This window comes from Crocodylus porosus, unplaced genomic scaffold, assembly GCF_001723895.1.
Source record: "Crocodylus porosus isolate Cpor-Errol unplaced genomic scaffold, CroPor_comp1, whole genome shotgun sequence".
In the NCBI taxonomy this organism is placed as follows: Eukaryota; Metazoa; Chordata; order Crocodylia; family Crocodylidae; genus Crocodylus; species Crocodylus porosus.
Window position 1 is genome coordinate 60,823,185 of NW_017728949.1, and position 12,149 is coordinate 60,835,333.

Sequence of the window (12,149 nt, forward strand, 5' to 3'; positions counted from 1 at the left end):
CTCCCGCCCGCGGCCCCGGCGGCGCCCGCAGCTGCAGCCATGAACCCCGCGGACGGGCCGGCGGACGAGGGCGCCGGCCCCGACTCGGACGTGGACGCTTTCTTCCGCACAGGTACGGACCCGCGCGGCTTTGTCCGCGGGCACCGACACGGCGCGCACTCCCACACAGCCCCTCACAGACGCCCCCATGCCCTGCCTCATACACCCCTGTGTACGCATGCGCCCCCCACATACACCTCTCCCCCCGGGTCCTGGGGGCCAGGCCGGGCTGTCTGCGGGGGTCTCCCCCGCTCGGGCCGCTTCCCCGCTCGGGTCTGGTGATGGAGCCAGAGGCTCGGCGGAGCGCAGCTGCGGCCGCCTGGGCTTTAGGGTGAAGCGGCTGGCACAGGGGTCCCTTCCCGCCGCGCCCGGCCTGCCCGCCCCTCCCTTGCGAGCCCCCCGCAAGCCGTTGCCAGGCTGGGGCCGGCAGCGAGGCCAGGGGGCCCCGGGGGAGCAGGCCGGCCTGGGGACGGTGGCAGTGCGGCTCCTTGGGGCGGTCAGGAGCCAGGCGTGTCGGCTCTGCTGCGCTCTGTGGGTGGAGGGGGTGGCGGTAACGTCCAGGAACCGGACAGCACTTGTTAGGAGATCGCCTGGGCTGAATGTCCTGGGAAGCCTGGCCCTGCGACGCAGCTCTCCCAGACCCAGTGGGCTTATCCTCACGGGGCCCTTGGCTCTGAGACCCACTTGTGTGCAGGATGAAAGGCTGGAGCTGAAGCAGGCAGCGTGAGGGGGGGATTCCCTCTTATTTCAGAGGTGGCATTTTTAAGGTAGCCGTGCCCGTGAGCAGGATAGGGGTTTCATTCAACCTGGCGCAGGATTCAGAAGGGACCGAAAGCTCCCCGGGCTGGAGCTGCCACAGTTGTTTGTCAGGGCTTTGCTTTTCAGCTGGCTCTTTTTTCCTTTTCCCCCTTCACCTGATCACGAGCAGTGCAGGGTGCTTCAGTCTCCAGTGACAGCAAAACGATCCGGCCATCGCCACAACTTTAGGGAAGGTGCTGGCTGCAGATCTGCACCAGCAGCATGGCTCCCAACTCTGGTAGACCGCCCCCCTCCACATTTATGGGAGATGGCTTTGATCTAGGGAATAATAATAATGAGGTCTGACTGTGTGTATCTTGTGATCTACTAAGCCAATAGCTGCTTGCCAGTTGATACCCTACCTGGTTACTGAACATGTGTAGATAGCACTTGTGTAAAAAAAAAAAAAAAAAAGCATCCTTTTCTTTTAAAACCAGTTATTTTCATTCAGGAATCTCTTTCTCAAAGACGTATACCGTTGTCTAATAGCTCTTAATTCCCCGTGCAAATGAGGTATCGGAGTTAAGGTCAGAGGGGCTTCAATGACTTGACTAGCTTAGTCCGGGTTGTAAAATAAATGTATCTAACCATGTAAAGAGCATCACAGAAGTCTGCGATTAGACATTTTTCCAGTCTTCCTCCTCTATCAGAAATTCTGCCCCCATGGAACCGTGCGTATCATTTGGTTTGGTGTCCTAGGTGTTTAATTGAAAATAGTCTTGGAAAGTTTCTTAGCTTTCCCATTAACTCAAGGGAGGAGCTAGATGAATGATCCAGCTAGATTGAATGAATCAATGAATGATTGGATGAATAAGTGAAAGCTTTGATTTTGCTGCGTGTCTTCCGCAACACAAAACGCTGGCACTGATGGAAAAAAAATCATTGACTACTTCACGTGAAGAAGCACCGTTTGCTTGTCAGTAGTGATATCAGGCAGGCTTTATAATTAAAACAAATACCAGTGATAAACAGAGATCAAGACAGCTGGCAGCCAGCCTAAACTCAGTGAAATTGCTGAATTCTTATTGGAACAGTCTCTTCCTATGGATGCCTGCTCGTCCTCTTTTCTCTTCGCTTTGTGTGTGGATGTTGTGACTGCCTGGAGTGGTTGTTGATATCAGTCTTAATGGACGCCAGAGAAAACAGCTGATGTGGTATTTAAGGGAGAAAGTCTTGATAGAAAATTTGTAACCACATGGAGAACCTAACCGTTCTCGTCGTCTCGGGCAGGAATCCATGAGAGCCCTGTCTGAGAGAGGACCGAGAGATCAGATCCTCGGCTGCGTTAGTTGGGTAGACCTCAGTCGGCTTTTTAGCACCTTCATTTTTCCCTCGACATTTCCTTTCTTTTGGTCTCAACTTTTGTTTAGCAGTCTGTGCTATTTGTGTACAAATTTTGATTTTAAAAAAGGGGCATTCACAGTGTGTGAAAATGCAATAATACTTTTTATTATTATACTAGTGTAATACTAGTATATATTATAATAGTATAATATTGTTATATAATAGTATTATAATACTACTTCCTACCCATGGGGATTTTTTACCATCTGTAATTTTCCCCGAGTCTGATGAAGGGCGTGTGGGCCTGGAAGGTTGCGGAAAAAGATAATTTTTTACAATTTCTTAGTTGATCTAATAAAAGGTATCACCTTTTGAACCAAGAGCTCTAGATTTTTTCATGATGCTTTTTAAGCATTTATTGTCCCAATAGTGACTGTGAATCATTCATATGGGGAAACCTGTTTCGGAAAGGAGTTGTTAACAGGTGGCTTTAAAAAGGACTGTCCCCAAGGTCACAGTGACCACAGGAATACAACATAAATGCAGAAGGCAGTGTTCCCCAGTGAGGATATCCAGCTCCAACATCCTTCTCCATCAAGAGATCCCAGTCAAAAGCTTTTCTAAACAGAGAGGGTGCACCTTCCACCTTGCGGGCTGGTGGACTCCTTTCTTGGACTATCAGAAGAGCAGATGGCGGAGAGGAAGACTCTTCGTGGAGAGTCATTCTACCATAGATCTGCGAGCTGCACATGGAAAACAAAATCAAAGGGATTAACCCAAGGTAACCAAAGGTTGATGTGATTTTGAACCCTCACAGGTGTGAGCCAAGGATAGCCAAGAAATCAGTGGATTTATACCAGAATAATTAAGATCAGAATTCAGTTAAATATCCATAAAAAATGCATGCTAGGGATTATTCTAATTTTAGTTACTGTAGGGTGTAAGAAGAGTAATTCCATTTATTTCACCGGGATTACACTTGTATAACTGAGATCAAAATTCACAGATTCATAGACTGTAAGGCCAGTAGGGACCATTGAGTTCATCTGGTCTGACCTCAAGGGATAAAGCAGACTGTAGAGATCCTTGCAGTTACTTCTGTCTCAAGCCCATGACTTCTGTTTTAAGTGTACCCTTTAAATGCTCTCTGTCTTTATATGCGTTATTAAGCCTGGAGTATTTTCATTTCCATTTTGGTGCCACAGATTGGGAAAATAAAATCGTGCATAAATTCTTCAGGAAAAATGTCAATAGGTTATTAAGCATCTCTTGTGAAATATGCAGTGTTGTGTGGGTCTGAATCCAAATGACTTTATTGCTTGAAGAATGAATGTAGTTCAGGAAGTCACATTGTAAAGCATATGGCTGTGAATGAGAGAACTTGGGTATATAGGGATGTATAGAAAAAGCTTTGTGCCAATGTTTAAGGAATTTCTATATTACGCTTTGGAAGCTGGCGTGAAGACAACGAGGAAATCTTTTGTCAAAACTTAAATATTTATATAGGTTAACTGATAAAGCAATTCAGCAATCCAGTGATGTTTGTGGAAAGAGTCGTCGTTAACATGCAATGCGTGCCGGTGGGTAGGTTTTCGTTTCTAAATTATGTTTTTGGCGTCTAAATTGAACATGGATTGTATCTGATATGAGGGTGTGGAATGTGTCTGTGATGTTTCCTGTGGGTGAATTTAAAATTGATATTGTTCTTTTTTGAGTGCAATGAATTATTCCCTTTGCTTTTTTTTTCTGCTTTCTTTCAGCATTGAGAGTTTCACTGTTGTTCATTTGAGCACAAGTGACTGGCAGCTCTGCTACTAAATAACTTTAAAATGATTGGCAGTGGACAGGCTGTTTGATCAATAGATGTGCTTGAAATTATGTCTGCAGAGAAGTGCTTCTTGAGGCTGATGGAATAAAGTGTCTGCTAGTGGAGCAGATAAATTGATTCAATCTACTTGTCACTGGTTGTGAGGTGTACTCATGATGCCCGACTTCCTCACCTTGAGACTTCATAATTTATAAGGTCCATTTTGATAACGGATACCTAAAAAGGAGACCATGAGATAGAAAAGACTGTCATGTTTTGTGTATCACTTGGAAAAAGCCTCCGTTGTTTAAAGGGACACTGTCAACTTACAGAGTAGACTTTTCAGGAGATTTTGATCAATGACATGGTGAACATGCGTTTCATTTCGTTTTATTCTTCCTTTAATGAGATTACTTTACTTTTCCTTATAGTTGTTTCTGTAGTTTACCTGGGTTAAATTTGGGTCTCTATACACCTGGGCCTAGATCACTGAATAAGGTTACAGGTCTGCCTGAGCCTAGTGACCCTCTGAGTTAGTGTGGTTAAGATGTGGCAGCTCCTGTAGTCTGAAGCATGCAGGTGCGCAATGAGGCGAATACCTTGCTGTGCTGCCTGAATGACTAGATATCCGTTCACAGCTGGGTAGACGGGGAACAGCCTTCGGCATGATCCCAGAGCAAGGCTGGCACGCATGCTTTTGGAGTCATAGCAAGACGTTGAAGTTTGCTCTTCCAGCCGATCATTGCATCCTTCCCCATATATGCGTACGACGGAGCCTCCGTGAGCAAATGTCCTCTGTTTCCTCCATCGCTTCTGTGGCACTGTCCTTTCTCCTCCTGACCCTGTCAGAGGAATATCGGGGATCTGCAGAGAGAGGAACCCCAGTCTAAGCATATAGTAGGTGAGGTATAGCTGAGTCAGAGCTGCTAATAAGGACATGCACAATTTTGCCATGTCCCTATAGAAAATTCTCTGCTAAGGTAAGAGCTCTGTGGATTTCTGGATGGAGGCCACTACCTATCTTATCTATCCATGAAAGGGAACATTATGGCCCTTGTCTTTAAACTGGCAGCTAGCCATCTCCATGGCCTGTTGTCTAGCCCATGAGACATTTGGTCCTTCTGGAAAAGAGTTTTAAAAATTGCAAAATACAATGGGAATGACATTTGGTGGTTACTTATCATTCATTTTCTTCCCAGTGAGAATAAGCTATTGTTTGGGACAATAACATAATACTTCGGTGCAAATACGAATGGCTAGTGCCTGAGTGAGACCTTATACGCCCTGTTTCTGCCCAGTGTTAATCCTTACTGACAAGTTAACAATCTCTGATGTTCAAAACCAAGGGGAGTATAAAAGATGCATCAATACAGCACGGACATTGGTGCTGTTGGCACGTGGTGCTCTACAAGTTTGATCCAGGACCACTCAGTGAGTGGAAAAATCCTGTTGCCTTCACGGGGTTTGGATGTAGCCCCAAGGGAAGAACTGTACTGTAAAAAATAACACCCAGTTCCCCAGAATGCACTAGCAGTTTGGCTGCTCATGAGTAGAAGAAATCTTATAGTAGAACATAGAAATGTGTCTGTTAGATCGGTGGAAATGATGAACAAGTGGTACTGGTGCATGTGAGGGTCAGGTTGGCCAGGAGGGTATCATGCTACTTTTCCCAGTGTCTTAAATTCCTGAGGAACTTTTGGGGACTATGAGATTTTGAAAGTGGAGTCCGATTTTGGAGACCTGAAAGCAAGGGCATGCACCTTCTTAGCTAGAAACCTGCGAGGCATTCTCCCGCTGGACAGGTGTGGGGGGCCTTCTTGCAGCAGGAGGACGTGGTATGAACGGGGTTGTTGTTTCAGCTGCTCTGCCCTTATAGTCCCGAGGAAGTTTGATTATGGATGTAGAGTGGCAGCTCTGTTGCTCCACGGTGACACATACAGTACAGTACAGTACCTAGTGGTATTTATATGTACATCACAATTGTATCAAGGAAAAATACGTATGGCGTATTAGACCTCAATAAGCCCAGATCGCTGTGCATTTTATGATTCGAAGTCCTGAATGACCTGCAAGGTAGTTATGCTCTTATTTGATTTGGATGGGGGTCCGGCTTTTAATATTTCAGTGAATAAACTGCTTTTATTTTGCAGCCTTGCATGGCATCCATGCCCTCTGTTAAACCAGGAGGGACAATACCACTTAGACAGCTTTGCTCAGTCAGCCTTGTAAGCAGAGCAGAGAAGTTTATAATGCATGCATTGCAAAAGAAAATCAGAAATGAGGAAGAAAAGGAAAGCAAGCAGAGAAGTAATATGTGAGCGTGCAGCTAGAGGACTCTGGAGCACAGGTGGTTCTCAGAGAAAGACATCACAGTTCTTCATTTAAAAATATCTTTTTCAGTAAGAGATTCTAGGTCAGACACTGATCTCTGTTATCCTTGGTTTAATCTGGGATAATTCAATTGGTTTGAAAGGAATTCTTCAATATTTTTTTTACTCATGTCACTTAAATAAGAACTTGGCCCAAACTGCAGGATGATATCAATTATAATCTAGGCCTCGGTCAGAGCAGTCTCTGGATACAGGCTTGGACGGGTTTTTTTGCAAGAAAGGAGACGCATTTGATCAGAAGATTTGCTATTTTTATGACTTGCTCAGGCTGCAGTTGGGACTAAAGTCAGTATTTGAACCCAGGAAACACAGTTTCCACCAAACAGGTTGGCAAGGACTAGAAAGTTCACACTTCTGCGTGTGGCTACAAAATAATGTTACTCTTTGTTTATGACTGTTAGTTCTTTAATATAATACTTAAAGTGTGTTGAAGAGGGGGGAATCTCTCTTATCTTCATGTTCTTACATATAGCACAGGAAAACCTTTGAGTTCTTGGCTGTGGCTCTGACAGTCCCCCAGTGAATGAGGCTATGTAGGGACATAGATTGCCTAATTTTCTGTCTCCCACTTAAAGGCAACAAATTGCCTTTTTAAGCTGAAAATGAAATTCCTTTTTTGCAGCCTTAATTATACGAGACACCATTTCAGTTTCACTGATGGAACAAAACTACTGCAATTAGGCAAACTGTACTTTTTAGTATAAGGTCACATCGTGCTTTGCTGAGAATAATAAGAGGAAATGATTTTCAATTTAACATCTCAGTGACTGGTGTACCAGCTGCTCCGGTCATTTATGTTACTAAAGTGGCCTTGGGAAAAAAAAGGTTGACGGTGTACTGTTTATGGCAGAAATTAAATGAATCTCCTCATGCACTTTGTAATAGTAGCAGTTTATATTTACTCAGCTGTGTTTTTAGGGTTTTGTTAACTCTGTTTTTGGTGAGCTGCTCACAAGTGCCATAAGCTGTGCCTTATGCCTATTTTCTAAAATAAATCTTTCAGGAAATTGCTTTGACTCAAGGAAGTTTCTCTCTCCAGGTGAGAGGGCTTCTTGTCAAGGCCTTTGTGTAGCAATAGGGTTTGGTCCAATATAATAATTACCTGAAGTGAGTTTGTGCGCAGCAAAAGGACTTGCTCAAGTAATATTTGAGTTCCTTGCATAGTTTCTTATTCCTGGAGAGTATTTGGCACCCCTGCCGTTTTAATCATAACTGGCAGCCGATATTGAGAGCAGCATCATCGGTTGGAAACAATAGTGTCTGATTCGTGTTTGTCAGCTGGGACAATAGCCCTGCTGATGGGTTGTGGTGGAGGGGAGCGTGCTCCTTTTGTATGGGAGTACAGGCATGGCAGATGGCTAATTGGACATGATAAACCACTGGGCACCGGGGGAAGAATAAGGAGCTCTGCAGGGATTATCAACTCATGAGCCACCATGCTAAATGAAAAGAGGAGGAAGAAGTTCTCTATCAAAGCAGTTGACTTGAACTTTTTTTTGCCGCCTGACCATATGTCATTTGGGAAAGGGGATGAGAGACCCAGACTACCAGCCGCACTTCAGCTAATGTATAATGTATTTCATTAACAGAGGGCAAATCTTATTACTATGTGGAAAAGTGGGGGAAGGCGTAGTCCCCAGAGATACCGGCCGGCACTTAGTAAAATTAGCAGAGTGTATTTTTCATTAGTCTGGCAAGGGAACATCAAACTGTTGTTGCACCAAACAGGCTTCAAGCTGAAAACAAAGAACATTGTTATAGTGTGACTTGAATGGGAGTGGAAGCTTCAACTGTGCCAAGTTTGGCTGTTTATCTGTATAAGGACATCAGTGATACAGTCTCTGAGCAGTTTGAGTCATGAGCGAGCATGGAATTTGGTTCATTACTGGGTTTTCAGAGTTTACAAATCTTCTAGTACGGAGTCCAGTCCCAAAGCTCTCATTTTTTTTCTGGTGAAACTTCCACTTGTTTAAAATAATTCAGTGAAAATGGAAGTACAACCTCAAGGTGTGAATCAATTTCAGCTATTTTTTATAGCAAGCATGCCTTCAAAGCCATGTATTTAAAGCTCGGGGTAGCATTCTTGACTCTGGACTAGAAGGTGTTGGGTTTAAGTCCCATCCCAGCAGATGCAGCAATACCACGTATCGGTGCCACACATTGGTACTAAGTAGACAGAAGTGTTATCCTTTGGATGAAATATTACATTTTCCTCATTGCTTATCCCTAGCAACTGCTGTGCAGGTATGGGATGGAGAATTGATGGCATTTGGTTAAAGGGGTAATTCCAGTGTCCTGGCTCACCTTTTCTCCCTCCTTAAAGATTTTCTACTATCTCAATTGAGACCTTACTGACAGTACAGTGACTGATTCTAGATTTATCTAGACAGTGGGTACACTGCCACTGTCTGAATACACTGTTCTGTAAAATAATATGGAGGGTTTAGGGTACTTTACTGCGAACAGCACTAAAACAACAAATTTTATTGCATGTAGCAAGTACAATTTAAGTTGCAGTAAAAATAAATCCGCAGGAAGTTAAAAGGAATAACTAGCAAGATGTATATACTAGTCAATGAAACGATGAGCAGAATTTAGAAATATCTGCTCTCTTTGGAAATATCTAGTTTCTCTATAGAGCAGTATTTACTTTCCACCGTTCAGTGTTGTCTTTCTCCTTGCTAGTCTCTTAGTGGAAATTCCAACCGAAAATTTTTAGCTAGTTTCTATTGGTTCCAGCTGGGTTTAGTAGTCGTATGTTGTACTAAGGCTACAGAGGAAGAACAAACCTCTAGAGAGTAGCTGAGGGATTCTGATGCAGTCTTGTGAAATTGTACCTTAAAGCAAGTCCCATGTTTCTGACCAACTGTGTTGCTGTCTCTCCGATCTACTACTATTTATTATTTGTAGTCTCATAACACTTAAGAGTTTCCATCATGGACCAGCAACCTGCTATGCTAGGTGCTTTACAAGCACAGAATAAAAAGATAGGCACTGCCACAGGTAGCTTACCATCTGAGACAAGATGCAACAGGTGTAACCTGGATTATAAAATCACAGAGTTTTTCTTTTGGTCTGCTTGAAGGAGAAGATGATGACCTTGTGGGTTAGTTTTTGTTGAGCTCCCCAGCTAGAAGGAAGCAGAAGGGCAACTGTGGGAGAAATGGATGAAGGATGGTAAAGTCTAGCAACAGCAACAGAACAGAGGGAATAGTTAAAGGCCACCCAGGAAAAAAAAAGACACAAATGAATAAGTAGGAAAGGTCAGAATTGTCAAGGATCTTGAGCAACAGAAGGAACAGCTTGAATGCAGTGCCGTGGAAAAAAAGAGATCCTGCGGAGGGTTTCAAAGTGGGAAGTGCCATTGTCGGAGCCACGGACAAGGAATTGCATGCACATTGTATGATCATGGAGTGGAAAAAGTAAGTGTCAGGGGCCAGGTACAGACCTTCAAAAAGCCCAAAGCAGAATCTATCTAAGTTACACGGTTTTGTGTAAGCGGTGTAGTTTAGATTTGTAGTGAACAGAATGCATTTTTCCCCTTTGGTGGGATTGGGGGGCAAACCTTAGATTGGATTCCACTATTTTTAAACCAGTCTGTGTGTCCTGAACTTCTGTTTTGGTATGGGTATAGACTAGTTTTGTGTGCCAAACTTCTGTTCTGTTGCAGGTATAGTTTGGTTTCCAATCACTTATACACTTTTACAAGTAATGTCTGTACCTGGCCAGGAAGGCCAGAGAAGAGGAGGTCACATAACTAAAGAAACAAAAGGCTGAGGGTCTTGATAGGTCTTGAATTGTAATTGCTGGGAGTGAAAGAAAAGATTCGATTTTAGTAATGCAATAGAGGAAAATGTTGAAGGATTTTGATATTGTTGGATTTGCAAGGTCAAGGGGAGAGAGGAGACACTCCAGATACCCACAGTGCTCAGTATTACATAGTCAGCATTAAGACTTACTGTAAACTGGTACTGGAGACCTGGCAAGCTGTCTCCTTCTAGATGTAGTGGAATAATGTGGTATCTCAGATGCTACAGTGAGGTAGGAGTTGGCCTTTTCATGGCAAGTACTTCAGCCATCACTGTACCCTGGTGCTACTGAGATCAGGCACTTCATGAAGAAGTAAGGCATAAAGCCATATCCTTGTGCATTCTGATTCATGTCCATTGCCTCCTGTTCGCAGAGATACATCATAAAGAGCCAGACGCTTTGAAACTGTCTGCCACTGTCTTCATGGCAATTTAAACTGCCAGCTTCATCGCAGAAGAACAGATCAGAGAGTTCAGGGAATGATGCTAATAGAGTCAGTCTGAAGCATTCAGATAAATTCAGTCCAAGGGAGTAAGCAAGTCTGATGGGTGAAAAGGAATGATCTTGTGAGCTTCAGTGGCACAGATCCACAGTGCTCGAGTCTCTGGCTAACAGCTCGCCCCAGTTCAACTCAGTTCTACTCAAAAGCTAGCTGGAGCATTAAACAGCTCCGCCACCAATTAGAGGACCCTGTTGATTTATAACAGATCCAGTTCTCCAGGTTTTTAAGATCAGTTTCTTAATGGGAGACTTTGCTAAGGAAATACATTCTTTTGGGCGGGAAGAGAAGCTGATAAATAAACTGAGTGGTTAAAAAGCCTCTGAAACTAGGGGGCAAACCTGTTAGCTGAATGATTTTAGAAGAATTAAAACTGATGCTTAACATATTGTAAAAATGACACTTTTAACATCTAAACACTAAGCCATTTATTTGCACCACCTGACTTGCAGTGGGGCATCACCAGCCGCTTCGAACAATTTGCCATGATTGGAATTGATTTCAGGTCTTGGTATAGCTGCAGTTCCACCACCGGGCTTTTACCTGGGAGACGTGTACCGGGATTGGTCACGTGCAGTGCTTCAAAGATACCGGACAGTTGAGCCTGTTTGTGAACAGCAATCAAGTTGTAAGTCTCGATAGCGTGCACCTCAAGCTGTGGTCATAGAGAGCATGGAGCACAGCACTTTTGCCTGGCTGTAGGCAGGTCGCTTGTCCTGCTGTCTTAAACAGGCAAGTCAGCTGCATTCTCAGGCCAGTTTTATTCTTCACAAAACTACCTTGAATCCATAACAGACCAAACCAAACCCCTCCGTCCTTTCTGGATGTTAGGAGAGGGACACAATTTTTCACTCTGGGCTTCTCCCCAACTCAGCAGCCTGCTCCCTCCTTTCTCTCCAGCACTCCTCCCCTGGAGTTCTTTGTGGCTCCACCCTTATTAACTGGTTACCACTTCCAGCTGGCCACAAGCCTCCCAGCCAGAGCAGCTATTAGCTGCTAACCATATACAGCTGGGCTCCAAACCCTTGAGGGGTTGCGCTCCTCCTCACACTGGCTGAGCAGTGCTTGGTACTGAGCAATGATAAAGATGATAACAATTAGTAGTAATAGTTTGCATTTATAGAATATCTGAGGGTCTCAAAGCACTTTAAAAATAGTTAGTGGCACAATCTTTCCATAAAATAGTGAGTTATTAGTAAACACATTAGTCAGATGGTGACAAGCGGAGTTGAAGCTACATGCATTGCTTTGTTTATGAACTCCATCTGCACATACATACATATGCATATATATCTATGTGTATATATATTTGAAAATCATATCGTCAAAAAGACTGCAACGCTCTCCTTTGGTCCATGCCCCACCCGAGGGTGATACAGCTGTGCTGGGCTTTGTGAACATGGGTTCCATAACAGGAGTTTATTTATATATATATGTATAAAATTATATATATTATATTTAATATAAGTGTGTGTGTATGTATATATATGTATATATATAATATATATATAACTCCTGTTAT

General features: G+C 43.7%; 1 protein-coding gene across 6 annotated transcripts in view; it reads left to right on the forward strand.

Moving 5' to 3' along the window:
* Positions 1-6: 6 nt before the first annotated feature.
* Positions 7-12,149, forward strand: part of KALRN (kalirin, RhoGEF kinase) — a 750,361-nt gene continuing 738,218 nt past the window's right edge. For all 6 annotated transcript variants that reach the window (XM_019553787.1, XM_019553783.1, XM_019553780.1 and 3 more), the window contains exon 1: positions 7-112. In XM_019553787.1, the coding sequence (XP_019409332.1) occupies positions 40-112 (73 nt within the window). In that variant the 5' untranslated portion in view covers positions 7-39. The remainder of the gene's footprint in view (positions 113-12,149) is intronic.